At 42.4% G+C, this 16,058-nt stretch overlaps 1 protein-coding gene and 1 long non-coding RNA gene across 15 annotated transcripts in view; both read right to left on the bottom strand.

Annotated features, from left to right (window-relative positions):
* Positions 1-16,058, bottom strand: part of HORMAD2 (HORMA domain containing 2) — a 91,222-nt gene that overhangs the window by 13,460 nt on the left and 61,704 nt on the right. For 5 of the 14 annotated variants that reach the window (XM_081175067.1, XM_081175064.1, XM_081175065.1 and 2 more), the window contains exons 2-10: positions 13,218-13,305; positions 12,969-13,113; positions 12,206-12,269; positions 11,882-11,921; positions 10,033-10,053; positions 7,644-7,670; positions 5,250-5,317; positions 2,640-2,797; positions 10-275 (exon numbers count right to left, since the gene is read on the bottom strand). In XM_081175067.1, the coding sequence (XP_081031193.1) occupies positions 10-275; positions 2,640-2,797; positions 5,250-5,317; positions 7,644-7,670; positions 10,033-10,053; positions 11,882-11,921; positions 12,206-12,269; positions 12,969-13,113; positions 13,218-13,268 (840 nt within the window). In that variant the 5' untranslated portion in view covers positions 13,269-13,305. Of the gene's footprint in view, positions 1-9; positions 276-2,639; positions 2,798-5,249; positions 5,318-7,643; positions 7,671-10,032; positions 10,054-11,881; positions 11,922-12,205; positions 12,270-12,968; positions 13,114-13,217; positions 13,306-14,303; positions 14,325-15,520; positions 15,721-16,058 lie in introns of those variants that run through there. The other 9 variants (XM_081175069.1, XM_081175056.1, XM_081175068.1 and 6 more) reach the window with 9 other exon arrangements.
* LOC308576053 overlaps positions 1-16,058 on the bottom strand; it is a 93,674-nt gene that overhangs the window by 38,468 nt on the left and 39,148 nt on the right. The gene's annotated exons all lie outside the window — the stretch shown is intronic.

Genomic DNA, 16,058 nt, shown 5'->3' with positions numbered 1-16,058 from the left:
GTATATAACCTCTTCCTTTACTTTAGTGCTTCCTTCCTCTTCTTCCTCATCACAGTCTAGCCCCTGATGGGAGATCTCAGTGGAACCATTCTCCTCAACCAGATTGCTCTCCAGCAACCCCATCCGTTTGCTATCTGTTGTTACTCTCACTTTCATAATGTGGAACCCAGTGGAGACTGACCCGACTTTGAGGTTCACTGGTTCACCATCAAAAAGCAGGCAATCAGAGATGTTGCCTTCCTTAAAGCCAGGGGGTTGGTAATCATTGGGTGTGACTGCAAAGGAAAGACATATGAAATCCTGTGCTGCACAGCCTGAAGCAAAAGGCAAATGCAGGCCCCAGAGCAAGAAGCTAGGCTAGGCAGCTGAAGAAAATCGAAAAAACAACAACCATGGTTAGTTCATTAGATATTGTGCTCCATGTTATTTTGTGCATCTCTTGTTTGTTTATTATTTATGTCAAAGAATTATATACCACTTGATTGTTTTTTAAAAGCCCTGCAAAGTGGTTTATGAAGAGAATAAAACAATGAAATTATCAAAATGAATTATTTGTTCCAACATTTATTTATTTATTTATAGCATTTTAACACCGCTTTTCAGTCAAAAGAAGTTCCCAGAATGGCTTACATAAGAATCAGAGAATTGTTAACTTGGAGTGAACTCAAAGGGTCACCTAGTGAGTCCAACTTCTTACTATGCTGGAATCTCAATTAAAGCATCCCATCCAACCTCTGCTTTAAAACCTTCAAGGAAGGAGAGCCTACTACCTCCTGAGGGAGGTGAACAGCTCTTACTGTCAGAAAGTTGTTCCTGATGTTTAGTTGGAATCTCCTTTCTTGTAACTTGAACCTGTTGGTTCAGGTCCTAGCCTCCAGAGCAGGAGAAAACAAGCTTGCGTCCTCTTCCATGTGACAGCATTTTAGATATTTGAAACCAGCCATTTGAACCCATTTGGTTTTGTCACCTACCTCGTAGCAAATTGTCACAACTTTGTAGGGTTAGGCGGTTAGGCATTGGAGTATTAGGTTGAAGGTGAGGAGAGGTAGTGGCCATCAACTACCCCTCCTAATTCAAGGGTATTCCGTTAAAGAAATCTGAGGGGTGTGGTCTCTGTCCAATGCCCCAGATGGGGGGCTAGGGCCATGGCACGACCCCTAGCGGTGACCCCGGGGGAGTACCTAGTTGATGTGCATCAGCAGGGCTTCCCCCAACTGGTGGTTAACCCTTCCAAGACTTCCTGCAGATGGGCAGGAGTCAGATACAGTCATTTCGTTTCCAGTGCCTAAGCCAATACCACTCACATTCTGTAACCAATAAAGTTGTGGCCTTTTTTGCCCATTAATCTAAAATACTGGTTTCATGTGTCTTTATTCCAACATCCCGGAAGGTATTGGGACCTTGCCACACAATCTCCTTTTTTTCTCATTTGAACCTGTTGGTTCAGGCCCTAGCCTCCAGAGCAGGAGAAAACAAGCTTGCTTCCTCTTCCATGTGACAGCATTTATTATATTTGAAGATGGCTATCATATTTCCTCTCAGTCCCCTCTTATCCAGGCCAAACATAGCGACTCCCTCAACTGTTCCTCATAAGGCTCTGCTTCCAGACCTTTTATCATCTTAGTAGTCCTCCACTGCACATGTTCCATCATGTCAGTATTTTTTTCTTAAATTGTGGTTCTCTAGAGGTGCTCTGACCAAGACAGAATAGAGCAGGATTATTACTTCTCTTAAATGGGATACTATACTCTGTTGATGCAGCCTAGAATAGCATTAGCTTTCTTTGCAGCTGCATAACACTGTTGACTCAGGTTTGTTGTCTACGAAGACCCCTAGATCTTTTTCACATGTACTACTGTCAAGCCAGGGACGCGGGTGGCACTGTGGGTTAAACCACAGAACCTTGGACTTGCCGATCAGAAGGTCGGCGTTTCGAATCCCTGCGACGGGGTGAGCTCCCGTTGCTCGGTCCCTGCTCCCGCCAACCTAGCAGTTCGAAAGCACGTTCGCCAGAAGCGGCTTAGTCATGCTGGCCACATGACCCAGAAGCTGTACGCTGGCTCCCTCAGCCAATAAAGCGAGATGAGCGCCGCAACCCCAGAGTCGGCCATGACTGGACCCAATGGTCAGGGGTCCCTTTACCTTTACCGTCAAGCCAGGTGTCTCCCATCTTATGTCTGTGCAGCTGTTTGTTCAACCTAAAACCTTACATTTGTCATTATTGAAATTCATTTTATTAGTTTTGGCCCACTTCTCCAATCTGTTAAGGTCATCTTGAATCCTGATTCTGTCTTCTGAGGTATTGGCTACCCTTCCCAGTTTGTTTGGATGAGCATAACCACAATACCTTCATCCAAGTCATTTATAAAGATCTTAAACAAGAACAGAACCCTGTGGACAGAAACCTGTGGTCCCCCACTTGTCACATTTTTCTAGGATGACAAGGTACCACTTAGGTATGTAGCTGTTCTCACACGATCCCTCCATTCCTTCCCACTGCCCACCTTGACAACCAATTTGCCTCCAAGCTGCAAACACTGACATACATTTTGATAGCAGTTCCCCAATTTCCTTGTTTGTGTGCTAGTCCTGGGAATTAAATTAAGGGAAGCAAAGAAAGGTGGAATCTCATCACCTACCATCATTGTAGTAGAACAGTTTCATGGTCAATGTAATGTCATTAGGCAGTGGTCCAAGATTCTGCATTAAGACATACAGTTTGCGGATCAGCAAGATGCTGGCTTGCTTAATTTCCTCACTGTTCCCTCCATTTGTAAAGTTCCCTTGAGTGTCACCACTGAAACAATAAAGAAGTCAAAGTCTGCTCCAAATCATATGGCTCAACATTAAGGCATAAAACAAACTTTAAAAGTAGATACACTCAACAGGTGCAAAGAAACAGTTTACTGAATTGAGGAGCTGAAGTTCAATATAATCCTATAAAATAAGCTACTGCACCAGAAAATAGATGTGCAGGATCAGATGTAAGGGACACTACTTTCTATGCAATACCAGCGCAATGCATAGCTGTGTACTGACAACATGGGAAGCTGACATGTGCTATGTCAAACCACTGATCCCATTGGCAGGCATCTTTCCCAAATCTTTGGGCCTTTTGCATGGAAAGAATGTGCTCTGCTACTGAACTTTGGTCCTTCCCCCAACCTATGAGCCAACCCTAGGAGTTTGAACCCACAGGAGAATGAGTCAGTTGCAAGATGATGTGCCACTGACAGTCATGGACAGTTCCACTCTCATGAATAACTGCTCGTGTGAACACTAGTTGCATGAGCAGTGTGACATGAAAGCCTTGAACACACACAAGATTGCAAATCTGATTGCATCTGTTGGGAAATTTTTAACAATGTGTCTGTTTCATGGAATCGGAGAAATGATCTTACATGAGTTCACAGTACTGTAATCATATAATTTCACGTGATAAATTATTTGTGGGAGCGAGCAACCTATGGAACATTAGAACTGACTCTGAAGTGTTCTTTGTCATTATACCTTCCCTAAATGAGTGGAAGACACATGGAAAGAGGGCCAAGGACAGGACAAGAGGTATGTGCCATCTGAAGACACTTCAGCTATCACAGATCTACTTACAACAAAGCAACTTGAAACATGTGCAGTGATATGCTGCTGCAGCCTCTTCTGATAAGATTGCAGATTGAGTTGCCAGACTTAGGATAACATTGTAGTTACACCAACGCAAGCCAGTGTGTATGTGTTGGCTATAGCATTTAACCATTGTACAGGATTTGAACATCAATCTCACAGCGCCAGTAGAAGCCAAAATAGCAAAATGATTTTCAGTCACAAAAGCAACCACTGCCACTTATGCCCCACTGGCAAATATAGAACACCAACTGACACATTTTACAGTAAGGATATAAAAGGGCTGCAGAGTCTTTTCACCACTATAATCAAGATAAATAGGAAAGACAGATTTGCAGTGGGCTACTGCCTAGAATGACAAAATTTGTCATTAACACATGAATTGACACTATGACTGTGGAAAGGGCACAGCTCCAAAATTAAAAATGGTTATGAATACTCATTTGTTCAGCATTTGTATCTATGAATCCTATCTAAGAAATAAGGAAGCAATTTCAGAAACCATCAGATTGCCACTGGAGAGTATGTGCTCATCCTTCTAAGAAAGATTTAATTAAAGCAAGCTGAACAGGTTTATTTCAGCACCTCTAAATCTGTAACCCAGATCTTGACATCTAGCTCTAGTTCACACAGCAAGAAGACTAGGTACAAAGTGAGTGGTGAGATATTCAAGAGGATAACTGAAAGTGCCAAATCACATTAACATTTTTTTTCACCATGGAGGTACATCATGAGTACCTTGTGAAGTGGCTTATCAAAGAAAATCTGAATTCTAGGTTGTACAGGATATTTTAACTAGATGGTATATGATTTTGTAGAACTGTTTACAACTGTTCCACATGATTTGTGCCACCTGGTGGCAATGGTGGGGAAAGCACCATCTGACAGGAAAGTGTGCAATTTTGAGTCCAATTACCATAATACATCTCAGTTCATCTGTCAAATCAGAAGATGGCCTGAGGCCACTCACTATTGTCTCTGTCTGATCCTAATCTTGCCCTGAAGCAAGTCCAACTGTATTTAATATGATCCATTCCTTAGGAGGTAGACACGTGATTGCACCCTTAGTACTGTAAAGAGGAACTTATAGTTATCTAATTCACAGGCTTGTTGTAGGAGACATGCAATAATAGACTGCAAAGTAGTTTGCACGTGAAAAGGCACTACACAGTAAATAAATAAATAAATAAATAAAACAAAAGTGTGTCTGCATAAGAGCAGCTTTCTCAAATTAAACACTTCAAGGCAGGGATAGGGAACCAAATGCAGCCCTCCAGGCCTCTGTCCAGCCCTCAGGACTCTCCTCAGACCATTCCCTTCATTGCCCCTCCTCTAGAGCTTTTGCCTGGTTCTGATGTGTCCTTGAATAATACCTCTTGCTTACATGGATAGAAGATGAAGAGAAGTGTAGAAACCTCTGGCTGCTGGATAGCCTTCTGTAAAAAAACATAGACCCTGCTCCTTTTAGGTTCTGGCACTGCTTATGCCTCAGGGCTGGCATGTGGCCCCTGGAAGGTTTCCCATGAAGGAGTGTTGCTCACAAGCTGAAAAGGGTTTCCCATCCCTGTTTTAAGGCAAGCATCTCTCTCAAGGTATTTGCCCGAGAAATTAAATGATGAAGTGTTTACCTATCGAAGTCCATCTGAGGTCCATTCCTTGAATACTTGAACTTGAACCGGTAGAATTCTGTCATGTGCTGGAGATTGGAAAGCAAAGAGCAAGACCGATTGTAACTTGCTACTGTAACAAATAGACTTCTGACCATCATGGGATGTTCTAGCCATACAATAATTCCCACATGAGATCTCAGAAAGTGTTTTCCATCTCCTTAAATCAGGGGTCTGCAACCTTTAAGACAAAAAGAGCCACTTGGACCCATTTCCGAAGAAAAAAAACCTGGGAGCCGCAAAACTCGTCATTATAAAAATAACTTTTTTGTCACTTTTTTATTATTTCTTTGTTTGACCCCTCAGAATTACTCCTCCTCATAGAAATAAACGTTAAATTAACAAGTTACCTTTTTGTGTGTGTGTGTGTGTGTTCTTCACTCCCCTTCAAAATAGTGACCAGTGTACATGCCCCTTTTCAATGCAGTGACCAGCGTATATGCCCCTTACAATGTAGCAGGTGGGCGGGAGGGAAGGTGACGTCGGGACGGTGCGTGACTAACGCACGCACCGCCCCCATGCGACGTCACAGCCAGTACAGCGCCCGCCACAGTGGGGAGTGTTGGGGCACACAATGCACCTCCTCCCCTTACTAGTATCCGCCCCGGAGCCGCGGCAAAGGTGTAAAAGAGCCACATGCGGCTCCAGAGCCGCGGGTTGCCAACCCCTGCCTTAGATTAAAGCACATGAGCTATCTGTTGACATTTTACTCCCTTCTTCAAGTTGATTGCTTTGTCCTTAGATATCATTACTGTGTTGTATTAAGGACAGTACCACACCTGATGCCATTACACAGAAAACTTTATGTTGGTCCTATAAAATGTTATTTTATCCATACACAGACCATTTATTACATTACTTTGGCTCTAATTAGCTGGAACATTTAGTACTCCGTGTACAATGGTGCCAGCCTAACTCATCTGTCATGCTAAGAAAAAATGTGTATGGAAAAAATAAACAGCTGAAGGAGGGCAAAAAAAAAAAAAAAAGAAAATGAAATGGTTTGCTTGTTCTGAAATACAGTGGTACCTCGGGTTGCAGACTCTTCAGGTTACAGATGCTTCAGGTTACAGACTCCACTAACCCAGAAATAGTACCTCAGGTTAAGAACTTTGCTTCAGGATGAGAAGAAGAAATCGTGCTCCGGCGGTGCGGTGGCAGCTGAAGGCCCCATTAGCTAAAGTGGTACCTCAGGTTAAGAACAGTTTCAGGTTAAGAACGGCCCTCCAGAAACGAATTAAGTTCTTAAGTAGAGGTACCACTGTAAGCATAAATGAGTTCACTAACTCAGAGTGGGAGATGCTGTGATTATACTCAAATGAAAAGAAGGTAAAGGGACCCCTGATCATTAGGTTCGGTCGCGGACGACTCTGGGGTTGTGGCGCTTATCTCGCTTTACTGGCCGAGGGAGCCGGCGTACAGCTTCCGGGTCATGTGGCCAGCATGACTAAGCCACTTCTGGCAAACCAGAGCAGTGCACGGAAACGCCGTTTACCTTCCCGCCGGAGCAGTACCTATTTATCTGCTTGCACTGTGTGCTTTCGAACTGCTAGGTTGGCAGGAGCAGGGACCGAGCAACGGGAGCTCACCCCGTCGCAGGAATTTGAAACGCCGACCTTCCGATCGGCAAGCCATAGGCTCTGTGGTTTAACCCACAGCGCCACCTGCGTCCCTACTCAAATGTGTATTAATTAAATTCACATCCTGCCTTCTCATTAGGATGATCAAGGCAGCTAACAAAATTGCACAAAGCAATTACAATGAACAAAAATGATACCAAAAAAAATCAAATAAAAAATCATAATAATTCAGGATAAAAACTGCAAGCTGGTTTTGACACCTCCCTCTTCTGCTGTCTGTGTATGTTCTAAAGCCAACCATAATGGCAAAAGGAGGGCTTGTTGCCAGACACTTCCTTCAGCTGCTGACAGATCCTATGGGCAATTGGAAACTGAAGTAAGACACATGGCTTCAGCTTAGTCCTGGTGATGATTGTAGATCTTATAAATGATTGTCTAGGAGTGCCTTTGCTGGTTTTCTTTTTTAAAATAAAGCTGTGTCCTCTCTCTATTTAGCAAAGGAAAGAGCTTTAGCTCACCAGCTTTGCATGCAAAAGGTCCCAGGTTCAATCTTCAGCATCTCAAAGAAGGTCTGGGTATATCCCTGTCTGGAACCCTAGAGAGCAGCTGCCAGTCATTGTAGATAAAGCTGAGCTGGCTGGACCAATGGCCTAACTCAGTATAACACAGCTTCCTATGTTCCAAGCATGCATGTGTTGGTGGTGGAAGCTGAGATTCTGGCTAACTTGAACATAAAGCATAATTTCTGCCTACTTGATTTTTGACTTTCTCTTACCTCAGGTTCTTTAGGGTTGGTATAGATCTGTTTTAAGAAAGCATTGAATTTTCATAGTAAAAATGAAGCAAGTACAATTCTGTTTGATCACAGGTGGACTATAAATCTCACTGCAGGAATTTTTTTTACTCATCCTTCCTGGATCTGTAACTAGTCATACAAACTGTGAAACTGTGAGATGTGTATATAAATATCTGTCTTGCAAAACTTTCCATAACCCCAGCTCTCATTCAGGGAATTAATAAAGCAGCAGCACCCACATAGATTTCTATAGTTAGTTTACCAAACCACCCAATATTCAAGACTTCTAATTTTAATAGATTTTAATAACGCCAACAGATTTTAATACACATTTCCCTGCGGAAATGTCAATCATAATATCTCAGTGTAGCAACTACAGAAGCATGGGACCTCTCCTGACATAATTTTTAGTGCACATTCATGATTACTTGTTCTCTTGATGCTATTGGGGCAGTCACACATGATCCCACTTTCAATACTGTTTGTGCCTGCAATTTTTTTGGGGCTGACACACTGCTTTACTTCCAATCAGTGCAAAATCCCATAACTTGCTATATTTTTTATACATACAAATGTTCTGGTTTATTTTTGTTCTGCCTTTTGTTGCACTGTCCCTCCAGACAGAAATAATATGGTAGCATTGGGGAAGTATCTCAGAATAAACTAAACCAGAATAAATCCACCACTAATGCACTATTATTGTGTTAAGAACATGATGCAGAATGCACCTGCCATAAAACACTTGTCTGGAGAGGTCCATTAGGGCAATGAGACTGGTTTTACTTCGAGTGTAACAGCCACAATAGTCTACCATGCAAAGTGAAAAACTGCCCTCTCCTGGCCACTACTTAACGGGGACAGGCAAAACTAAATGAACAACAGACTGCAAGAAGAATAAGCTTTTATATCCAATCATTCCAGCTATTTGCAAAGTGTGGTGTATGGAGCTTGCTGTTCAGGGGGTGGGGGACTATCAGCCCCCTAGACCTTTCTATCCAGCCCACAAGCAATCTCCAGGCCACACTCCTCTCTGCATCTTCTTGGAGTGTTTCTGCATGGCTGGAATGTGTCTTTGAACTCTGATAATGCTCCCTGCTTGTCTGGATGGAGAGATGTGTGGTGTGTGTGTATAAAGCTGACTTTTGCGTGACCAGAATGTAGCCTACAGTACAAAAGTAAGAGTCCTATTAATTTCTCTGCCCACATTGCCACTGATCCCCACCCACCACTGACATGCAGCCTCCAGGAGATTGTCCATGAAGGAATGTGGCCCTTAGGTTGATAAGGGCTTCTTATCCTTTGCAACATGGGGGAGAGTAGAGTAAAAACCAAGGTGGTGAAAAAGACCCTCTTCATCCCTCCAAACTCCAACAGCAAATCTATTATGTTTATTTGTTTGTTTGTTTGTTTAGTTGTTGTTAACAACAAAATCTACAATAAACTCAGTATCTGTGATTAAACATTAGTCTGCTTTTGTTTACTGTGTCAATAGAAAATAAAGAAATCCTACATTTAACAAACTTATTGTCTGTGATTTATCAGCTGTACCAGGGCTGCTGCCCCTCCTGCATGAGGCAAGGTGAGGTGACCGCCCCAGGTGGCAGGATCCACAGGAGCAGCAGATCCGGCCTCCATGGAATGCATCACCTGCTGCTGCGTTTGGAGGTCAGATCATCTGCTTCCCCAGTGTAGAGGCTGTAGAGCAGGCATAGGCAAACTCGGCCCTCCAGATGTTTTGGTACTACAACTCCCATCATCCCTGACCACTGGTCCTGTGAGCTAGGGATGATGGGAGTTGTAGTCCCGAAACTTCTGGAGGCCGAGTTTGCCTATGCCTGCTGTAGAGGCTTTTGACCCATAGGAGGCCCTCCTCCCACCCTTGTTCCCAGTGTAAATCTTCACTCAACCCTTCTTCCCTGGCTGAGGGTGGGGGACATACTATTTTGTGGTTCGCCTCAGGTGCCTTAATGTATTGGGCTGGCCCGGAGCTGTACAGTGAACTGTAGTTTAATGAAATAACTTAAACCTTCTAATAAAGAATTTTCAGCACTTTCACCAAACTACAATACGCAGAGGCTTGGGGTGGGTGGAGACTGGTGCAAACTGAACTGGTATTAAACCCTATAAAAAGATGTACCGGTAGGTGTGTAAAGATGGCACTTGTAAACATATTCAAACAAGTTAGAGATTGCGGAGTGTACATCACAGTGGGAAGTAAAACTTGAGCAAAGTGTTCAGATATTGAGGTAAAATATATTGTTGAAATATCTTAATCTTTGCCCAAGGCAGGTGAGGCCAAGTTAGTATTTGTTCTTTCCAAACAGAGGAAGAGGAAATCCTCTGTGAATTGATTTCATGTACTACTTACTGTTAAGACAGCCATGTGTAGCTGGAAAACAAACAAAAAAAACAAATGAGGGATCAAAAATCAGCATTTCATTTTAAAATGTCCCCATCGTTTCTTCCCTTCAACTGCTACTATTTCCAATAGCTCAGTGCTGAGGGGGCGGGGGAACCAGCTTTTTTTTACTTGGATGTGTTGCGGTATCTTGGTGAGTGAACAATGCAATTTTTCAAGTCTAAATTGTTTACTCAAAGAAATATCTCAGATGCCATTTTACACGTGATTTAACATTGCAAAAATTGTTTTTACTGTAAATAGCAGTTGCTGGGAAGGACTTATCAGAAATGAGACTACAGCATATGGGGTGGGTGTGTTAAACTTTCCCTCCTGAGCTGTGGTCCTGATGTAAATCTCCATCCCAAAGGATGGGGGAGAGAGACCCCTCACTGGTGCCAATATAGTATTTTTCCCACTTAGAGTGGTAGATGGAACTGCAAGAAACATCACTGACATCTTGTGGCCAATTGGATTAATTACACATAAAAGGGTAGCTTTAGGTTTACCGGTATATTTCTTTTCTTAGTTGCACCCACCTGTATAAATCTTATAAAATCAGTTTCTGTACCACATGCAACTGAAAAAGGCAGTCTTAACCCAGTGTTTGGTATATCTCAACTACTTTCATAGGGCCAAATTAGATCTGCTGACTTCTTTTTACCTTTGAAGTGGTTGTGGGGGATTTTAGTTTTTATGAATGCAGGTGCGGGGTAATGTGCTAAATCACACACACTTCTTTTCGGTGCCCAGAGGAAGAGGGAAATGGGTACTTGTACTGTGCCTGATCCCCAACCCCTACACACACACACACAGATTAATAGCAGCTTCAGGGGCAGCACGGTGGGAAAGGACTAAAAATGTGCTGCCTCTGTATGTACACCAAATAAGGAGGCAAATGAGGGTGAGTCAGGTCATGATTTCACATTCTCAACATAATTTCATCTACTTATGTGAAAAGGAAAATGTGTTGTAGTTATTTTTAGATTCTCTATTATAGTCAACAGGGATGAAACAGATTTTCAGATTTAACATCAGACCTGGACCTGAATAATAAATCAATACAGAATGACACAGAACAGATCCAAAAGAGACTGGGTTGCTTCTAAATGCTACAAATACAAATAGAACCTTGTAATTGCTGTGCATCCCTCTTAAATATTTTCCCCGCACCTCTGCTCTGATCAAAACCACAACTTATTGTGAATGCTTTAAGCTTAAAAAAAATGTCAGGAGATCCTGCGGAGTGTTTGGCCTGGCCATCGATATATAGCAAAAGAACTAGCATTATAACTTGAAAAAATAAGCAACCAAAGTAACAAGCACTAAGCAAAGAAAAGTACCTAGGACAGATATATTTTTCTTTAAATGATGCTTTGACAATTGTTTTTGCAAATGTGATTTTCCTGTCAGTGAATCTCCATCTTTAGAGAAAAACTTCATCTGTTCAATATCTGCATATCAAGCAGCACTTTTGGACTGGGATATGGTCATCTAATTTTTTTTATTATCATAATATATATATTACAAGTCTGGTTCAAACTTACTTATTGAATTACTATCAGGCACAACATGCAACAGAATAGTCTGCAAATTGATTTGATTCATGGACATCTCCATATTTACTCCAGTTGCAGACATGGCATAGGCAAACCTTACATCTCTAGAGGAACAGATTTCTTTGGTCAAGACAATTCATTCAAGGCAAGAGGTGAAGAGCAGACAATTTTGCAGTGAGGTTCCCCTGCCTTCTGTAACCTTGTGGTGAAATCTCATGATACTTAAAACACGGTTTAATATAAATGAAATCAAAACTTACATAGTTCTTTTCCAGCGCATCAAAGCACCCTTGAATCCTGCTGGAGCAGATATATTAATGAATGAACATTCATCCAAATATATATAGTGATAACATTCTTAGTTGCCAAATGGAGTTTAGAGCTCATAGCAAACAAAATGAAGGAATGCTCTGGAATGTAAAACCTGTGCCCAGTTGATCAATAGTAAGGATTATATAAATCTCTGGTTTTTGTACCATCCTTGGTTGGGGATGTATGTAGAGAGTTTGTGCAGAGCCAGGCATCTGCTACAATCAATATCCACTATGGTATCTTCTTGATCATTTGGGATTTCTGTTTCTTACCACTTGACTATCTGGAGTGAACCCTGGCAGCTTTTATCTTCTCGAAGAATTTTTAGGCACATGTCTGGAGGAAGAAAAACAATGCAGTTAACTGGTGTTTGCCAAGTTGATTTCCAGCAACCGAATATTGGCTGCTTCCGGACAAGTGGCTTCTAGTTCAACCTAACTGCTCTTCCGTTGGAACTCAGAAGTATTGTGCTTTTTCTATGTGTACATCTCACTATATTTGCAAACAGAGAGACAGAGACAAAGACAGAGAGAGCAGCATCAAATCCACATTAAGCTTCAATGTAAGGTAAAGAGGTAAAGGACCCCTGGACGGTTAAGTCCAGTCGAAGGCAACTATGGGGTTGTGGCGCTCATCTCGCTTTCAGGCCAAGGGAGCCGGCATTTGTCCACAGACAGCTTTTCAGGTCATGTGGCCAGCATGACTAAACTGCTTCTGGCACAACGGGACACCGTGATGGAAACCAGAGCACACGGAAACACCGTTTACCTTCCCACCACAGGGGTACCTACGGTATTTATCTACTTGCACCGGTGTGCTTTCAAACTGCTAGGTTGGCAGGAACTGGGACAGAGCAACAGGAGCTCACCCCATCATGCAGATTCCAACTGCCCACCTTCTGATCAGCAAGCCCAAGAGGCTCAGTGGTTTAGACCACAGCGCCACCAGCATCCCTAAACTTCAATGTGGATAAGCCTGACATGTAATAACTGAAGAGCTCAATGAAACAGAAAAGGCAAAGGCAGCAAAAGTTACCATCTAAATAGCAGGTTCCATAAGAGCTTTCTGGGAAGAGCCCTCGGAGGTAAGTTATGCAGGAGATTGAAACTGCTAGCAGCCTTTTCACCAAAACCATAGACTGCTGCTCAGTGGCAACTCTGTTTGGAAACAGAGACGTTTCCTGAAAATGATGAAAACATATTTCCTATTTGCTTTAGAAGACAAATAAATAAATTGGAGGTCTACATTTTCTTCTTAAAATAATACTACAGGTTTGCTTTGTACCTTCAAAGTTTTGGGCTTCTGCCCAATATGCAAGAGTTGAGCAGTAGCCATATTCGTTCAGTTAACTGTTTTCCAAGGAGTATTGGACCTACAGGAAGACAGATATGCCTGTGATAAGAAAGAGTTACTTCTAGGCAACCAGGGATTTCAGCTGTTCCCTGGCTGCCCCAGTTTTAGACTCCAAATGATTACCATAAATATGGCAGGCTAGCAAAAGTTTTTGAAGACCATTAAGCTTTGGAGGCTGATTTTCAAGATTGACCTAAGCCAAGGGTCAGCAAACCTAGACAGCATCTTAAAAAGCAGAGACATCACCTTGCCAACAAAGGTTCGTATAGTTAAACACTCAGCCATGTCAGAAGTTCAGGTCTCATATTTTTTGCCACAACTCAAAACCTTAGGTACGAATGTGGGTGAGGAGCAGGCTTTTGTTAAGTGATGCAAACTTTTGTTAGTGGGGGATAGAAACTCATTTTTGTATTGATTTGTACTGATTTTTTTGAGGGGGGAACAGTCCCCCTCCCCGGTTATGCCCATGATGCCCTCCCTAGTGAAGTGTGTCTGTCTGCAACCTTTAGGAGTAATTCAAAACTTTCCCGTTTATCCAGTGCATGGGTAGGCAAACTAAGGCTCAGGAGCCGGAGCCAGCCCAATTGCCTTCAAAATCCGGCCCGCGGACGGTCCGGGAAACAGCGTGCTTTTACATGAATAGAATGTGTGCTTTTATTTAAAATGCATCTCTGGGTTATTTGTGGGGCATAGGAATTCGTTCATTTCCCCCCCAAAATATAGTCCGGCCCACCACAAGGCCTGAGGGACAGTGGACTGGCCCCCTGCCGAAAAAGTTTGCTGACCCCTGATCCGGTGCATTTGAAGGCTGACAGATACTGTCCGTGGCAATTCTGGGTTGCACCAATGCTAGTCCTACTCGGAGCAGACCCACAGAGGGTTATTTATTTTTAATAAATGTGTATATACTCATAACAATATCCAAGTGGTTTCCAACAATTATACATACACTGTATGTACCATACAATAAGTTAGTGGGTGTGACTCATTTAAATCAATAAAATCCCACGGGTTTACCCTGAGCAGGACTTAAGTTGGACACAATCCCTGAAATGTTTAGCTGTATTGAGGATTGTGGGGAGTGGGACTGTGGGGAATGGGCGGGTTTGATGAAGGGAGATGGAGACAATTTTGGCTTGGAATCCCCCAGAGGCCTACCCCTCAATGAGAAAGGAAATAAACTAAGAAAGAGACCAACAAAAGACAAGGAAAAGGGCAAGTATAAACAAGAAGAAGAATTGCAGAAGGGACATGGAAGAGACTTAAGGGTCTCGAACATAAGGCTTCCAGGTTGATGGACTAGATGGAATGGACAGTAAGGACTGACACGATCCAAGACCAGGAAGAAGGGACGTTGGATGAAGATTGGAAGAAAATTTATATAGAAAATTTTCTATTTAGGGAATTGGCTAAAAATTAATGAATATTAGGGAAAATGTTGGGATGAAACTATATGACTTTAGCAGAAATGATATCAGGAGTAATGTACATTTGATAACTAAGATTCAAGCTTTAAGGTATTTTAGGGTAAGATAAGGTTAAATAAATTAAGGTAATGTGAATAGTAGAATATGGGGAAAGATGGAAAGGATTTGTTGAGCTAATTATTAGGTTAAATTAGGTTAGGATAAAATTTTTAACAAAAATTGAGAAAGATGGAAAGAATTTGCTGAAACAACTAATTAAACTAGAATACAAAAGGGAGGTGTGAGGAAGTCAATGAAACAAGCAAATGGAAGTTTTAGATATGTAATTTGGGATTTGTGTTGTTTTCTTTTTTCTTTTTATCTTTTTGTTGTATTGTTGTATTGGTTTTTGTGTTTTGTTTTGTTTTTCCTTCTTTTTATGTATTTTTATGTATTATGTATTATAGTGTTGTTTTTTAATTTTTTTTCCTTTTTATAACTCTGAAACTACTAATAAATATTATTGGGGGGGGGGGACTGAAATGTTTAGCTGTGAGAGCAGGTGAATTTCTCCCCAGAGGTTTTTAAACTGCTTTTGGAAGTTCTTTTTTTGTTTGTTTGTTTAGTCGTTAATTGTATTGTTTTATTACAGAAGTATTTGCCTCCCTGGGCTCATTTGCAATGAATTATAAATTTAAGAAATGAATACTAAGCGACCCCTGCAACGCGTGAAGGGCAGCTGAAGTGTCCCCTGAGCGCGTTTCCCGCTCAGGATCAGATCAGAGGAGGGCTATTTTCAAACTGAGAAGAAACTAAGCTTCTCCAGACCTCTAATTAGGCTGTAGGCTATCTCGAAATTGGGGCAAGCACTGGGGACATTTGTTTCCTTCTTTCCCTATATATCTGGGGGAGTTTTGTGACGGCGGGAAGGAAAGCCGCAATTTCCCTCAGACGAAGCTTCCCTTCAGGTCGAATAGAATCCTGCCCGCTTCCCGCCTAAATTCAACGGTCGACTCTGACGCTCCCTCAGCCGGGCGCTGAATTTAGGCGGGGAAGGGTGCAGGATTCTATTTGACCTGAGGGGGGAAAAACCTCCGTCTGAGGGAAAACCTCGGGCCGTTTAGTTTCATATTAAGCATTAATCCGGGTTCAGTGCCTCAAAGCATCTATCTCCAAAGGCTGGGCTGGGAGAGACTCGCTGCCTGAAAAACTGGAGAGCGATTGCTGCCAGGGTTTGTGGACAATACTGAGCTCGATGGACCAAGGGGCAGCTTCCTATTTTCTTGCAAATGAAGTTGGCTCGGGTCGAGGGAGGGAGTCTGCTCCGCCAGCTCCGCTGTTTCCTTTGCCTCCTTTTGCCGAAGTT

Source organism: Podarcis bocagei (assembly GCF_964188305.1).
Source record: "Podarcis bocagei genome assembly, chromosome: 16".
Taxonomy (NCBI): domain Eukaryota; kingdom Metazoa; phylum Chordata; class Lepidosauria; order Squamata; family Lacertidae; genus Podarcis; species Podarcis bocagei.
The sequence above is the reverse complement of the archived record's forward strand: the minus strand, read 5'-3'. Positions and strand labels throughout refer to the sequence as shown.